This window comes from Schistocerca piceifrons, chromosome 1 (assembly GCF_021461385.2).
Source record: "Schistocerca piceifrons isolate TAMUIC-IGC-003096 chromosome 1, iqSchPice1.1, whole genome shotgun sequence".
Taxonomy (NCBI): domain Eukaryota; kingdom Metazoa; phylum Arthropoda; class Insecta; order Orthoptera; family Acrididae; genus Schistocerca; species Schistocerca piceifrons.
The window spans coordinates 1,111,177,891-1,111,195,684 of record NC_060138.1 but is presented as its reverse complement, the minus strand read 5'-3'; the positions used below and the strand labels follow the sequence as shown (position 1 = coordinate 1,111,195,684).

Below are 17,794 nucleotides of genomic sequence, written 5' to 3'. Positions count from 1 at the left end.
TGGGACAACTAGAAATAAAAGTGACACCAATAGGAGTTGGTGTTAGGGGTTTAGATATGAACCTACACAAAGATGGTAGTGGAGACAAGGGAGGAATAATGGAAGAATTGAAGAATCAACTAGATAAAGTAGAAGGATTGTATGAGCAACAGATAAAGGAGTTACAAGAAATTTTATTACTGAATAGAGAGGTATTCTCTGGTAAACCAAGTAAAGTTAAGAATTTTCAGTATAAATTAAATGTGAAACCACATGAACCTTTTGCATCAAACTCTTTTTCTATACCAGAGAGAGAAGCAGTGTACAAAGAAATTGATAGGATTATGAAGGGCGATGTTATAAGAGAGGAGTAAGAGTGAATACAACGTTCTGCTGCTCATTGTGGGTAAAAGTGATGATAATGTCAGGGTGGTCGTAGATGCTAGATGTTGAATACAAAAGTGTGTGGAGAGGCTGCCCATCCAGAGAATACGGATGGAATATTACAAAAAATGACCAGTATTGATTTGATGGCTGGTTACTGGCAAGTACCACAACCAGAAGCATATAGTAAGTATATTGCATTTTTGGTGAATGGAAAGTGTTACCAATATACTGTGGTTCAATTTGGGTTGTATAGTAGTGTGTCAGTGTTCATATGACCACTAGACCGAGTTTCAGGACTGGAATTGAGTTCCTAAGTAACGTTGTATGTGGATGATCTGTTCATTGACACTGAATCTTGGGAAGAGCGTTGTAACCTCTTGGATGAGGTATTTCAAGCTTTGAGGAAAGGGGATGTGACCCATATGCTTAAAAAATGTGAATTTGTGAGAAAGGAAATAAAATTCTTAGGTAGTATCTTATCCACCATTGGCATTAGAGTAGACCCTGAAATGATAAGAGCAATTAGCGAATGTCCATCTCTGAAGAACTGGTGACAGTTAAAGACTTTTCTCAGTTTGTGTAACTTTTATAGAAATTTTATACCTGGACAAGTGTTCAATAGCTCTTGTTTGAATAGGTTGTTAGGTCCTTAGGTAGCTTTTGTTTGAATAGATTAGGGTCCAGAAGCTTTTAACCATCTTAAGGAGGCCTTGAAATAGGACCTTAGTCGATTTTTTTTATCTAGGGACTAATCCTAGTGATTCAGTATTGGAGTAGAACTGTTTCAAAACTTTGGAATGATGAAAAGGAAGACCATATGACAAACTGCCTTCGTAAGCAGATCATTGATGAGGTGCAAGAGAAATTGTGGCATGATGAAGTATGGTGCTTTGATGATAATTTGAGGATTCAGAAAGTTCAGAGATTCTCTGTAGGGAAACAAAAATATCATTTACACTGATCATCAAGACCTTATATTTTTCAAGAAATTTACACTAAAGGTGGACAGTGTTTATGCAACAATTTGAATTTAAAATCAAGTACGTCAAGGGTACACAGTACAAAGTAGCAGAGGCATTATTCAGTCTACCACTGGGAGGAAATGGTGAGGTAGGGCAATATGTAGATGACAATGATGTATAACTATGTCATATAAAAGGGGTTCTGGGAAAGAAGAACATAGAAGGGAATTGTGAATATGGGGGTTGTCCAGAATGTAATGCACAACTTTTTTTTTTCAGCCAAAAGCAATGCTACAAATGCGAAACGTTACGTATGTATCATTTGAAATCTAATGAATGAGTGCGCCAAGTTTCTGTCAATTCCGACAGACAGCAGAGTTGCAGGACAGATTCAAATTGCGTCTGTAGCTGATGTACATTACAAGTAATATGCCGTCATTGAATTTCTCACTGCAAAGAAAGAAACTGTGGAGAATATTCACAAATGATTGTGCAAAGTCTATGGAGCATCTGCTGTAGAGAGAAGTACAGTTAGTTGCTGGACACTGAGGGTCAGGTCATCTGAAGGAGATTCAGTGGAGCTCCACGATTTGCAGCAATTAGGGAGATCATCTGCAGCTGTCACACCTGACATGCAGCAGTGACCTCATGTTGTCATTCACGAGGGCAGACACACTACGGCTCGGCAGTTGGCGCCGCATCTGTCAATTGGCAAAGGAAGCGTGGGTGCAATTATCCGCACTCTTAGATATTCAAAAGTGTGTGCAAGATGGGTCCCATGGTGTCTAACAGTGGATCACAAACAGCACAGAAAAAACATTTGTCTTGATTTGTTGCAACGTTTTGAAGCTGAGGAGGAGGCCTTTTTCTCCTGGATTTTAACAGATGATGAAACCTGGGTTCACCACTTTGAGCTCAAAACAAAACAAGAGTCGGGATGGCGCCACTCCCACTGCCCATAGAAGAAAAAATTCATAGCAACTGCTTCTGCTGGTAAGGTCATGATCACCGTGTTCTGGGGTTATGAAGGTGTGATTCTCATTGATGTGATGCCTAGAGGCGGTACCATTAATTCAGAAGCATATGTCAACACATTAACAAAACACAAGACACACTTCGAGCGACTTTGGCGCCACAGCAACCCAGGAGATGTTTTGCTCCAAATCGATAACACTCGGCCCCACGCATGTCTGAGGACTGCTGAACACATTGCAAAACAGGGTTGGACAGTGTTATTCCATCCACTCTAAAGCCCTGACCTAGACCCCTCGGACTTCCACTTGTTTGGGCCATTACAGGACGCTATTCATGGAAGACATTTTAAGGATGATGAGATGGTGACTCACACAGTGAAACACTGGCTCCGCCACCTGTAGATGGATTGGTATCGACAGGGTGTACACGCCCTTGTTTCATGCTGGAGGAAGGCCCTAGAACGGGATGAAGATCACATGGAAAAATAGGGTGTGTAGATGAAGCACCATTCTTTCGTGTGTGTAATTCTCATTATGTTCATTAAAGAACTGTTCATGAAAAACTTCGGTGCATTAATTTTTGGGCAACTCTTGCAATGAAAAGTATCAGCATCATAATGAGATATGGAAGCTGATAAAAAGGAACTTTTATAAGCCAAATTGTAAGAACAAACTACTGAAATAGTAGAAGATATATAGTGGAGTTTTTTAAAAGATGTACAGGCCTAGTGAGTACATGGATGTGTAGGTGCTAAGGAGTCTATACAAAAACTAAAGAGAGGGTATAATTTTTGGCAACATGCTAAATAAACCGTATTAAAATGTGTGGCAAGTGTCAGAGAGCCGAGGTTACTAACCATACACATTGGCTTCCTATACAAAGTGTTAACACAAATGATTAGATGGAATTGTTAGCAGTGGACTTTTACAGTTCTTTGCTGAAGACTAAAGGGAGATTTTCCTATATCTTTGTAGTGTTGGAAGTATTCTCTAAATTTATAAAACTCTAACCTCTGTACAAAGCAAGTGGCAGAGAGATTTTGAATAAGTCATTAAAGGACTATTTTGTGACATTCGGAAAACCAAAAGTCATACTTTCTGATAATGATTCACAGTTTATATGTAAAAAAAGGAAGGTATTACCAGCTGGAATAGCAATAATATATACATCAATATATACGAGGGGCGTTTGAAAAGTTCATGCAAAGTCCGAGAGACGACACCACCGGCGCGCATCGAGGTCATGTTTAGTTAGTAGCATCTTTGGAAATAACGCACACCAAGTTTCAGACATATTGGTCTATTTCTTTGTGTTTGGCATTCGTGTGAATCAAGGAAGTCGAGTGATTGTCAAAAAATGGTCCAAAAAGAATTTCGTGAATAAACATTACTTTATGAAAGGCAAAACGCCTCAGAAGACTAAAGAGAAGCTTGATAAACATTATGGCGACTCTGCACCTTCGATTAGAACAGTTTATAAGTGGTTTCAAAATTTTCGGAGTGGTCATATGGGCATAAGTGATGCTGAACGTTTTGGACGCCCTGTGGAGGTTATGACTCCAGAAAACATTGGTAAAATCCATAATATGGCGATGGATGACAGAAGAGTTAAGGTGCGTGAGACTGCTAGTGCTGTGAGCATCTCGAATGAATGGGTACATAATATTTTGCATGAACATTTGGACATGAGAAAGCTATCTGCAAGATGGGTTCCAAGGTTGCTCACGCTTGACCAAAAATGGAATCGTGTGAGGTGTTGCATGGATGGTTTACAGCTATTTGGGAAGAATCCGCAGGACCATAAGTGTCATTTCGTCACTGTGGATGAAACATGGATACATTGCTATACTCCTGAGACCAAACAACAATCTAAACAATAGGTTACCATGGGAGAATCTGCACCAAAAAAGGCAAAGATCATTCCTTCAGCTGGAAAGGTTATGACGACTGTCTTCTGGGATTTGCAAGGGATAATCCTCATCGACTATCTGGAAAAGGAGAAACTATTACAGGTGCATATTATTCATCGTTATTGGACCGTCTGAAAACCGAGCTGCAAGAAAAACGCCGGAGATTGGATAGCAAAAAAGTCCATTTCCAACATGACAATGCACCAGCACACACCTCAGCAGTTGTGGTCGCAAAATTAATGGAAATAGGATACCAACTCATTTCACATCCCCCTTATTCTCCACACTTGGCTCCCTCGGACTACTATGTGTTCCCCCATTTGAAGAAATAGCTGGTGAGACAAAGATTTTATTCAAAGAAGGAGGTGACTGCACCAACTAATAAGTATTTTGGACATTTGGACAATTCCTATTATTTGGAATGGATCAACAAATTAGAACAGCGTTGGAGGAAGTGTGTAAGTCTAAAAGGAGGCTATGTCGAAAAATGGAAAGGGTTTACCCCAAACACACAAGTAGTTTTTATTTTTGCACAGACTTTTCAAACACCTCTCGTAATCTGGCAGGAAATCTTGCAGCACGTTTTATAAGAGAAACTGGATAGGTGCTTATACTGTAGCAACAATCAAAGCTTGTGCAGAGACATTGTAGGGAATAGTGAAGATGTAATGAATAGTGTAATTCATGATGTAATAGGATTTTATCCTTATGAGATGATGGAGACAGAGAGTTCTTTGAGTTTTGTAGAAGAGAAGCTGGATTTTCCCCTTAGAAAAGAATAAAGTTGGGATGAGAAGAAGAAAAGAGTAAGGGACTTGGTGGAAAGAAAACTGTAGGAGAGAAAGAGAAGATAGGATGAGAAGATAAAGAAGGTTTATATTAAAGTGGAGATTTAGTGTTAGATAACAATGGAAGCTCCAGGTAGGAATATCAATAATGTACCTAAAGAAGACACATTAAGTTGCAGACGCACAATCAAAAGACAGTTATGTAAAACGTTCGGCCACAGCCTTCATCAGCAAAAGAGATACACATACCATTCATACACATAAGCAAGTGCAACTCACACACACATGGTCACCAACTCCAAGAGCTTGGTCCGGAATTTTCAGAACACCTTGGGCTGGAATTTTGGTCCGAGCTGCTGAGAGTTAGCAGACATACAACTATGTGGTGTGCTTGCTTCTGCCTGTGAATGTGGTGTGTGTCTATTTTACTGCTGAAGGATGTGACTGAATGTTTTATGTAAGTGTCTTTCAAATGTGTCTGTCTGCAACTCAATGTGTCTTCTTTGCAGTTAGTGTTAGTTAAGACATACAAAAAATCCAGACATAAATAATGAGATATCAAAATTTCTTGATGTGTACAAAGGTCCATTTAAGGTAATGAGTACACCACACCTGTATGTATTCTGTTCAGTTTACCCAAAGTGACAGACAAATTTATCTTGAGAACATAATGAATTTGAAACCATATAAGGTTAAAGTGAAGCAAACAATGAAGGTAAATGCAATGAGGGCAATAAATTCTCTATATTTAGGACCCAGAAGGAGAAATGAATGGAGGTGTAGAGAGAATATAATTTTGTTTTTTGAAGTATAAAACTGAAAGTTTTAATCTTTTTAAGTTTGCAAGGCCATTTAAGGCAGAGGACACTTAACATGACAATGAGCATTAATTTAATAGTAGTTCAATGTTTCTGAATTTGTTTACACCATGCAATTGGAGAAATAACACGAGGAAAAGTAGCAAAAGGTAAGAGTTACATCAAGTTGTGAACAGAATTAGCATTTGTAACTGTATGTCGTTTTCAGTAGATTGCATAGGTTAGTAGTAAATAAAAAGGTTGAAAGACTGCTCATATCATGAAACAAATAACAATGATTTCCATAACATTAATAGCTAAACGAATCATTGCACAGAGATGAGGAATTCTTGTGTGAGAAGTTAAGAAATGAAAACTTACACAAAACAACTAAAAACAATAAAAGCTGAAAAGGTTTATATGTAAGTAGAACAATTGTATTATGTTTTGTTGTATGACAATGAGGGTAGATGAAAATAATTCTTTATAGACTGTGTCATGTTACTTCTGTTACTGGTAAGATAATTTAGGAATTTGGAAGGAATGAAAAAGTTATTTTTATGTGTTTCTGTCATTCTCGTTATATATTGAAAAAGGGACTTCAGCTGTTATGAATGTGATTGCCATTTTCAATTATTCTGATGTTGTATACTTTCTTATTTGATAGCATGTTATTTGAATTCACTTTATATGGACAGAGTAATATGAAATTGTGTTTTCTATAAAACTGTAAATCGATGTAATCAGAATTTTTGAAAATTTTATGTGATGAAGTATGAGCGATGTAGACTCATATAGAATCGATAGAGAAGGCGTCGACAAAGACTCGCAAGTGCGAAAAGAGGAGGGGATGGGGGGGGGGGGGGGTGACTGTCGCGCTGCCCATGTACTGCTACACATTGTGCCCGTCACCAGTGAGAAATGTCAGTGTTTGGAGAGTGATACATTTATAGTCTCGGTGTGTACCGCAATTAAAGATCCAGTGACCTTATGTGTCACGTTGCTCATTTGCCAGAGCTTTCTTTTGACTCATTAAATAAAAAACTTTGTTGTGCAGACCAGTAAGTTATATGCACACCATAAAATATTGTTTTCAACTGTAGACAACACAAAGTGTTTAGTGCATACCACGGACTGTGGACGGAACAGAAAATATGGTAACACATTTTCGTGTCGTATACTGTTACGAATAAATTTTGCTGCGAGTGTTATGGTATGCTGATCGCTGCATAATTGAATGGATTGTGTAGGCAATTGCTGGCTAATGATGAACAGTAAAATCGACGCGATTTATTTTCTTAGTGCGGACGGACATACTGTGAAAAGTGCCGTGCCACGATAGTAAAGTATAAATCTGGAAACTGAGGCTAAAGTGTGTGATAAACATTCTGACGTCTGATTACGTCACACATTAGTGGGGAAGAGCGTGTCTTATTTTCGTCTTTGTATGCAGACTGGTAGGTTGGACTTCATTCTCCAAACATCGAGCGTACCTGTTCCGTTCATAACTGGCGTTCGCGATCAAAGACATCAGCAGAACGACACCAATTATTGGATTACACGATCAAGGATCATGGATTAATGACGCATATATTGACAACTCGTCAGCAGCATGAGCTAAGTGGAAACTGTTTTTAAGGAACATTGGCTAAGAAACATCGCAAACTACATCGTTCTAATCAGTGATTTAAAAACTCTTGATGTACAAACAACAATAACTTTTCTTTGTCATTCACTTTACATAATTGTAAGTTGTCATACTGTAATACTATTAAACTTTATTTTCAATAGCGTTCAGAACAGTATTTAAAATTTGGTTTCATTTATTTTATTATTTGTTTTAATAACCACAATAATTTTCAACACAGTCATTTTTGCAAACAACAGTTACTAATACTATCGAAATAAGAGTTAAACAGTTTTGGTTTCTTTTCACTTGCATTTAATTGCCAATGTTGCTTTATTTCTTTACTTTCTATGTGTTTACCATACATTCGCATGTTTCTCTGTTCTACATTTAACCTCATATGAATTACTGTGCTCTACCGATGGTTTCTGTGTGGAGGTAGAAACACGTCACGAATTGTTCAGTTTGTATGGGAGAATATTTATCAGTGGTAATCTGTTTCATTCGAGCTAATAGGTGACTGTTCACAATGTTATAGTTTTGTGTAATTACTTGAATGTGCGAATTAATGTTAGCAAAACTGAAGAAGAGTAGAATATTTCAAGAAGAGTAGAATATTTCTGGTTGCAGCTAACTTAACATTTCAGAGTGCAGTAAATTTATGGGAAGTGGATCGGAGTACTGTCAGTCCAAGTAGTTGAACACAGTCGGTTCTAGTCCACTTGAGGTTCGAGGAGGTCATTTTTCAGATGATATAGTTACATTTTGTCATATCCTGTGGTCCGATATCACCATAGAGGACTGCTGAGCATTGTGAAGGGTGGTTATCAGTGGAAGGAATCACTCATGGGTTCCAAAGTGCTACCAACAGTACAGCTAGTACAATGATTGTGCCTAGGGCATTAAAAAGACTGGGTACAATGGTCTAACAGCTCATAATTAGCCACACATTTCTGTAGCCAACGCTAAGTGACACTTGAGGTGGTGAATACAGTGAAGTGATGAATCACACTGTATCCTGTGGCAACCCTACAGAAGGGCCTGGCATTGGCAGACACCTGGAGAACGTTACCTGCCATAATATGTAGTGCCAACAGTGGAGTACAGATGGGGTGGTGTTATTGTATGGGGGTGTTTTTTTGTGGTTGCAGTGTCAAGCACTCATTGCGCTTAGAAAACGCTAGATGTTGGAGGATATTAACATATTTTATGCCATTGCATTCTCCGAACAGTAGAGGAACAGTTTGGAGAGAAAAATGGTTCAAATGGCTCTATGTACTATGGGACTTAACATCTGAAGTCATCAGTCCCCTAGACTTAGAACTACTTAAACGTAACTAACCTAAGGCCATCACACACATCCATGCCCGAGGCAGGATTCGAACCTGCAACCGTAGCAGTGGCGTAGTTCTGGACTGAAGCGTCTAGAACCTCTCGGCCACAGCAGCTGGCGTTTGGGGACAATGACAATGCGCCCTGCCATAAATCAGCGTTTGGGAGGCAATGGTTTGAAGACAATAACAGTCCTGAACACACTAGCTTGTCCATCACCATCAGTTTGAGTTGGAACATCGACTTCGCTTCACACCCTACCATGCAACATCACTATCTTCTCTGGTTTTGGCTGCTGAGGAAGAACAGATGTCCATTCCTGACACAGACGATCTAGACACATTGTTAAAAGCATTCTCAGCAGAGCTCAGGCCATCACAAAGGTGAAATCTGGGCACATACTCCATATTAATGACAACTGATAATCAGCTAGTATATAGTACAACCCCTTTTTGTGATGAAATGTACTATAGCTCTCTATTTGCACCTAATAGGATCGTTGTATTTTCATATAGTCTTCTTAAGGTGTTTATAAATGGAGTGTGGCACCGTCTTTTCTTCATTATGCTCAACAATTGTTCTTTGTCAGATTCATCAACGGCTTTCTCCAAATCGACAAATGTCAAATGAATTTCCCCACATTGTTGTCAATTCTTACAAATTAAATTAGCTGATGCTTGAGCGAAATGGCTTAGGAAATGAAACATTAAAAGCAGCAGATGGGTTTCACTAGCTGGGCAGCACTATTAGGTATGAAGGAGGTGGCTGGTAGTTCTACCTACGTGCGCCGCGGCGTCGACTTTGGTGAGATATCACCCGTCAGTGTGTAGAAGCCCTTGGGAACGCTGCCACGGTGGCGTCCCGGAGAGGCTGGGCAGGGCTCCGGAGATGGGGGCGGAGGTGAGCAGCAACAGGACTCGACTTCACGCCCACTGTAGTTGCTGCCGTAGAATGGGTCTTCGTCGTATTCCAAGCTTACTGACTTTGCCAGAGCTGCACACAGTGGAAACTGACTGTTTACCTCTTACCTCTACTTCTGTATCTACATATTATGATGAGCAAAAACACTGTAGTGACTATGACAGTAAAACTGAATGCTGCCTGGAGATGTTGCTGAAGCTTGGTGTGCTGAGGAAAGTGTGTAAGTGGAGCAGACACAAATGGTGAATCATTCTAGTGATGATATTGGCCACAAATAGGGAAATCCACTGCCATAAGCGACTTCGACAAAGAGGAGGTTGTTATGGCTCAATACTCAGGAGTGAACATCTCGCCTCAGAAATGGCAAAGTTGGTTAGCTGTTCAAGGGTTAGCGTGATTAGCATCTGTGGGAAGTGACTAAAGGACAGTGAAACCACAAGCAGGCGGCAATGTGCTAGATGTCCACAGCTCATCACAGAATGTGGAGGTCAGAGCTGTGCTTCTTCTGTGAACAGGACAGGTGGTGATCACACCATTCAGCAACCACTGCTCCAAATGGAACTATGTAGCAGATGGTGCCTATGTGTTTCTATGTTGACTCAGTGACATAGTCGATTATGGTTGCAGTGGGTTTGGGATCAATGACATGGGACTCTCACTAATGACACTCACCATACAGTGGCTCATGGAGTGTCTATGTAAATGCAGAATATTATTGGTGGGAAGGCTGCCAGTACGATTCTGAGAATTATATATGTGTGTGTATTCAGTGTGCACAGAGTGCGCGACACAACAGACCACAAATCCTGTTGCAAAACCTTGCCTGACACTTTCAAGTCATTTGAAGTTGTGTACTGAGATAATATGGGTCCTATTCCGCACACTGAACAAATATATTCTGTCATTTATTGTTCATTTTTCGTAGTACTTGGTGCTGATAGTATTTGTCAATATTATGGAGAACATCCTCTTCCAATCTGATGCTAATAGCCGAATAGAACAGGTTAATAAAACCATAGTTAAAAAGTTATGATATGAAAAATACACATAATTATTGGGATCGATATCTGTCATACATCTTGTCTGCTTACAACAATAGGTTCCATGAGTCAAAAGGACATGCACCCAATGAGGTAGTATATGGCTGCCCAATGATTCTTCCTTTGAGATATATAGGTTTCCAATGTATATTAGTATGGGTGAAGTGGAGAGTTTATCCCAACAGAATGGAGAAGAGTAAAACTCCAAGGAAACTCTGAGACAGCTTCATAGAGTCAATAAGGGAGCAATGCTAGTCCTGTATCATCCAGATGATTGGGTGTTGTTGTGGAATCCAATGATCAGAAAGGGAAAAACAAAAAAGTTCTCTCCTCTCCTGTATGAAATTATATGTCTGACAACTCCAATTAGTAAAGAAATATGTTTGACACAACACTCTGTAATCATCCATTTCGATAGAGTGAAGCACTGCCACAGACAAGCAGTGCTAGGATGGGGCAGCTACCAGTAGAACCACCACGAGTCAAACCCAGTACTGTAGAGGGTGCTCAGAAGTGGAGGAGTTTCAAGCCACACCATCACCTAGGTATAGTTTGCATTCTAGGCACCCTTGCACCTTTTGATGTGAGATTAAATCCTTTCTACTAGTTGTAACTATCAATGTTCTTCAGTCAAAAAATGGAAACTAATCCTCCAGGGACCTGAAACCTACAAGATGTTATTGGCAACCATTAAGTATCCCAGCTGACTGTAACAGTACATCAGTTTCTGTTTTCTCCTGTTATGGTCAATCCTGCCTTCTGTCGTATTTCCTGTTATTGTGTTAACAGAGGGCGCAGATGTATGACTGTAATCTCTTTAATTCATTTAAATGGTTCTGTTGCAGATGAGTCTTTGCACCTATTCAAAGTACAACATGCTATAAAATAAGTGCCAGTCCTATGAATGCAGCCCCCAAAGCCTCCTCAACTGGCTCCAAACAGTACAGTTTCTTGCCCAAAGGGGAACATTGAGTCTGAAAGTTGTAGTGGACATGACAAGATACAGGATGGTAACAGTAGCATATTAAAAATACAGGAGTAAATTCTGATTGTGAAAGAGCAGTCCCAAAAATCTTATTTTCACAAACTAAAAACGTGGGAATGATTTACAGGCAATACACAAAAAATATGGCATTATTTTTAACATTTTATATTTTACACTTCATCTCACATCCAGTTTTTCCACATTCCCATTCTGTTAAATATATACATGACATTCAGGATGTAGGCCATCTTATAGTTTATAACCAATGGGAATAGATACTTTGCTCCAAATTGCTGTGTTCCATATCTCTTATGATAACACATCTAGACTTTCCACCAAAACACACACACACACACACACACACACACACAAAGGATGTAACACTTTTAATATACTTTCATTTTGCTTTCTTTTTGTATTTTTATGCAGTGCAGCTATTGTAAGCTATGTACTCTTAGAAACTCCTGCAGCTTGGCCCAGCAGCTTCCTCTGTTGAGGTTCAAGTGCCTGTGAACTGGATTAATCAGCATGGTTTGACTGGCTGTTTACTGCCAGATAACCTGGCATATTAATAGTGGGACTCACTACATAGGAACCAATGAAAACAGTGTTTCCTAAACCATGACAATTTTTCCTCAAATTTTCATATTAGGGCACTTCATATTGACATATTTGCCATCATACATTATTGGTATTTTCTGTATGTGTGTGCCATCATCTTTTCAGCCATATACACTGAAATGAAAAAGGTTATGGTATACCTCCTAATATCGTGTCAGACCTTCTTTTGCTCAGCACAGTGGAGCAACTTGATGTGGCATGGACTCACCAAGTCATTGGAAGTACCCTGCAGAAATATTAGCCATTCTGCCTCTGTAGTCATCCATAATTGCGGGCTGGCCGCGATGGTCTCGTGGTTCTAGGTGCACAGTCCGGAACCGCACGACTGCTATGGTCGCAGGTTCGAATCCTGCCTCGGGCATGGATGTGTGTGGTGTCCTTAGGTTAGTTACGTTTAAGTAGTTCTAAGTTCTAGGGGACTAATGACCACAGCCGTTAAGTCCCATAGTGCTCAGAGCCATTTGAACCATTTGAACCATAATTGCAGAAATGTTGCTGGGGCAGGATTTTATGCATAAATGTTCGATGGGATTCATGGCAGATGATGTAGGTGGCCAAATCATTCGCTGAAATTGTCCAGAATGTTCTTTAAACCAACTGTGAACAATGTTGGGAACATAAAGTCCACGAATGACTGCAAAAGGTCTCCCAGTAGCCGAACATAACCATCTCCAGTCAAGAATCGGTTCAGTTTCATCAGAGAACCCAGTCCATTCCCTGTAAACACAACCCACACTGTTTATGGAGCAACCGTCAGCTTGAACAGTGCCTTGTTGACAACGGCTTCGTGGGGTCTGCACCACATTCTGACCCTACCTTCAGCTCTTACCAACTGAAATCGGGACTCATCTGACCAGGCCACGGTTTTCTAGTCATCTAGGATCCAACCGATATAGTCGCAAGCCAAGGAGATGCAGTGCAGGCGATTTCATGCTGCTAGCAAAGCCACTCCTGTCACTCGTCTGCTGCCATAACCCATAAACGCGAGATTTTGCCGCAGTGTCCGAATGGATACATTCACGTTCATCTCACATTGATTTCTGCGGTTATTTCACGCAGTGTTGCTTGTCTGCTAACACTGTCAACTCTACACAAACGCTGCTGCACTCAGTCGTTAAGAGCAGGCCGTCTGCCTCATCCGGGTAAGACGAAATGCCTGAAATTTGGTATTCTCGGCACACTCTTGACACTGTGGATCTCTGAATACTGAATTCTCTAACGGTTTCCAAAATGGAATGTGCCGTGCGTATAGCTCCTACTACCATTCCGCTTGAAAGTCTGTCAATTCCGGTTGTGCAGCCATAATCACGCCGGCAACCGTTTCACATGAATCCCCAGAGTATAAGCGACAGCTCTGCCAATGCGCTCTTTGTGTATGTACTTATCGCTATCCCACAACTTTTTGACGTTCCCGTGTGTTACAACAACATTCAGGATGTAAGGTACTTTGGCAATTGCGTGGAAACACATACATCTACGCAACAGATTCTTCACAAGAACCTCTGTGCCTTCGCCTCTACAGTCTGCCTCTATATACATCTACATCTACATCCATACTCCGCAAGCCACCTGACGGTGTGTGGCAGAGGGTACCTTGAGTACCTCTATCGGTTCTCCCTTCTATTCTAGTCTCGTATTGTTCGTGGGAAGAAAGATTGTCGGTATGCCTCTGTGTGGGCACCAATCTCTCTGATTTTATCCTCATGGTTTCTTTGCGAGATATACGTAAGACGGAGCAATATACTGCTTGACTCCTCGGTGAAGGTATGTTCTCGAAACTTCAACAAAAGCCCGTACCGAGCTACTGAGCGTCTCTCCTGCTGAGTCTTCCACTGGAGTTTATCTATCATCTCTGTAACGCTTTCGCGATTACTAAATGTTCCTGTAACGAAGTGCGCTGCTCTCCGTTGGATCCACTCTATCTCTTCTATCAACCCTATCTGGTACGGATCCCACACTGGTGAGCAGTATTCAAGCAGTGGGCGAACAAGCGTACTGTAACCTACTTCCTTTGTTTTCGGACTGCATTTCCTTAAGATTCTTCCAATGAACCTCAGTCTGGCATCTGCTTTACTGACGATTCATTTTATATGGTCATTCCATTTTAAATCACTCCTAATGCCTACTCCCAGATAATTTATGGAATTAACTGCTTCCATTTGCTGACCTGCTATATTGTAGCTAAATGACAAAGGATCTTTCTTTCTACGTATTTGCAGCACATTACACTTGTCTACATTGAGGTTCAGTTGCCATTCCCTGCATCATGCGTCAATTCGTTGCAGATCCTTCTGCATTTCAGTACAATTTTCCATTGTTACAACCTCTCGATATACTACAGTATTATCTGCATAAAGCTTCAGTGAACTTATGATGTTATCCACAAGGTCATTTATATATATTGTGAATAGCAACGGTCCTACGACACTCCCCTGCAGCACACCTGAAATCACTCTTACTTCGAAATACTTCTCTCCATTGAGAATGACATGCTGCGTTCTGTTACCTACGAACTCTTCAATCCAATCACACAATTGGTCTAGTCCATATGCTCTTACTTTGTTCATTAAGCGACTGTGAGGAACTGTATCAAACGTCTTGCGGAAGTTAAGAAACACGGCATCTACCTGGGAACCCGTGTCTATGGCCCTCTGAGTCTCGTGGACGAATAGCGCAAGCTGGGTTTCACACGATCGTCTTTTTCGAAACCCATGCTGATTCCTACAGAGTAGATTTCTAGTCTCCAGAAAAGTCATTATACTCGAACATAATACGTATTCTAAAATTCTACAACTGAACGACGTTAGAGATATAGGTTTACAGTTCTGCTCATCTGTTCGACGTCCATTCTTGAAAACGGGGATGACCTGTGCCCTTTTCCAATCTTTTGGAACGCTGCGCTCTTCTAGAGACCTACAGTACACCGCTGCAAGAAAGGGAAGACCCTCCGACCGTCTTGGTATTTTGACGATGTACCGTCCCAATTGGACACAACTGGATACGAAATACTTTAGAAGGACATCCAGCAATTATATCAATCCGTGCCAAGCCGAATAACTAATTGCATAAGTTCCAGAGATGGACCAATACGTTATTGACTTGCTCAATTTGTGAAGCTCTGTATGTTGAATAAATCACCCAGTTGTTCTTAAATTGTAATTATGTATTTATCTAGACATGTATATCACATCTGTCGATTTCCGTCCCATTCGAATAACTACTTCATGATCATTGCTTTTGTCGATGCATTTGTTTCTAGGTACAACAGAATGTTGCACCTTAGAACACGTTTTCACGTTTTCGAGAAACCTCGATTCTGCGGAGTAATTTTAATATTTTCAGAAAAAGACTGGAGTACATAAAAAGTGAATGCTATCATTTAAAATCAGAATAAGAGATAACATTAAAGTTCTATTGTGGGATGCTAGAGGCGAAAGTGTGAGAAGCGACACAGGGCACAACACACTGCCCCACCACTTCTTGCACCGAGACAGGTGGCGAGCATCTCTCTAGACTTGTTCAATTGTGATCTGTGAGGAAGTTTAAAAGGAGAAGTATACGAAAGTATCCCTGAAACTGAAAACTGACTGAAGGAGACATACACCAGAGTACTGAAACAATCGATGTTATAGTGCTGCTTATAGAAGTTAAACTTGATTTCGGGAGCACAAAAATGAATAGAGATGGGGGCAATCATTTTCAAATATGTCGTAACTGAGTGGCGAAAACTAGTGTGAAGAGTTCTCCCATTTTAAAGAGTGCCGGTTAGATGTCGCCTATGACGCAAATGTAGAAACAAAGTGTACACAGGCGTGTAGTGAATGTAACGGCATTCCGCGAGTTGACCGTCTTTGCATGGGGGATGATAATCAGTGTAAGACGCATAGGTGATAGGATATCAGAGATTAGAAAAGAATTTCGGTTTTGTGAATTGACAGTGTTAGGGGTGGATCTATGGACTGCGTTTCCACACGCAGGAATCTGCTGGACGGCTCTGCGGAGCCATCCAAGGCGAGCGTAGGGGACCTGGAAACCACTCTGACCAGTACTGCGCAGAGAGAAGTGGTCCACATGTGCTTCGGAGGACACCGACTCGCTGCCACCGCGAGTCAGACCTCGATGTCTGGCACGGCCACTGGGGTGCCAGACAGTGGAGGGTCGTGGCGTCACCAGATGGACACCGCTCTCAGCTGTTTCTGAGGCTGCAGCAGCAGGCATCCCACCGACCACTGGAGGCTGCATGTCGCGTCCGGACGGAAAATGGCTCGGCTGTGGTCTGCCGGGTGTTCGTGTGACTGCAGTTATGCCACAGTGTCCGGCTGCTACGATCGCTGACAGGTGCGCACTGTGTGTTCACTTGTGCCGGTCATCCGCATCCCTTCCTGGCATTATAGCGTCCTGATGAAGATGCCACGTTTTAATGGGAGAATTTGCCACGTCACTGCTCTCTGGTTGCACGCTGGTGACTCGGTAAACAGTCCAGTGAATTCATGACCACAGCATGCCTCTCCTCCCCCTCATCCTCGCCCTCTCCCATACACCAGATGATTATACAGGGTGGTCCATTGATAGTGACCGAGCCAAATATCTCACGAAATAAGGATCAAACGAAAAAACTACAAAGAACGAAACTCGTCTAGCTTGTAGGGGGAAACCAGATGGCGCTATGGTTGGCCCGCTAGATGGCGCTGCCATAGTGTGGCCTGAGCTCCCAGTTGGTGCACATCGACAGCGCAGAAAGATACGTACATAGTTTCCTTTCTGTGTTTACTTCGTAGATTCTTACTTACACTGTGTGTGAGTTTCGTATAGGAGGTGTAATTTCGAGTTTTAGTTACTGTAATCGTAAATTCAGGCAGGTTGTAGCACAGTCGTTAGGCATTTGTTTTGTTTTGGTACATCAGTGGCACTTGTCTGTCTAGTAGGCTCTCAGAGACCAGTGTGGCCTGAGCTCCCAGCTGGTGCCACATCGCAGCGCAGAAAGATACGTATATAGCTTCTTTTCTGTGTTTACTTCGTAGATTCTTACTTAAATTGTGTGTGAGTTTCGTATAGGAGGTGTAATTTCGAGTTTTAGTTACTGTAATCGTAAATTCAGGCAGATTGTAGCGCAGTCGTTAGGCATTTGGACAGGTTAGTTCATACATTCTTTGCGTGTTTCCCTTGCGTTATCTAGGCACAGACTCGTGTTTCAGTAACTGTTGTTCAACATCGATTAGAATGGACAGGGACTGTGATTGCTGTGTTTGGACGAGGGCTGAGTTGGCATCCCTTCGCTCACAGCTGCAGGCGGCGCTGACTTTGGTCGCGCAGCTTGAGGCTGTCGTCAATAGGCACCACTGTGGGGAGCCGGACTTGGGTATCACGGGGATGTCAACGTCGTCCCGTCTGTCCCCAGATCGGTCTGCCGCTGTGGTTGCCCCGGTTGCTGCCCGCAGTGGGGCTGAGCCCTCGCCTGTGGTTGATTGGGA

At 41.5% G+C, this 17,794-nt stretch overlaps 1 protein-coding gene across 1 annotated transcript in view; it reads right to left on the bottom strand.

Moving 5' to 3' along the window:
• Positions 1–9,534: 9,534 nt before the first annotated feature.
• Positions 9,535–17,794, bottom strand: part of LOC124778056 (vegetative cell wall protein gp1-like) — a 40,506-nt gene continuing 32,246 nt past the window's right edge. The window contains exon 4 of the mRNA XM_047253618.1: positions 9,535–9,749. Coding sequence (XP_047109574.1) covers positions 9,535–9,749 — 215 coding nt within the window. The remainder of the gene's footprint in view (positions 9,750–17,794) is intronic.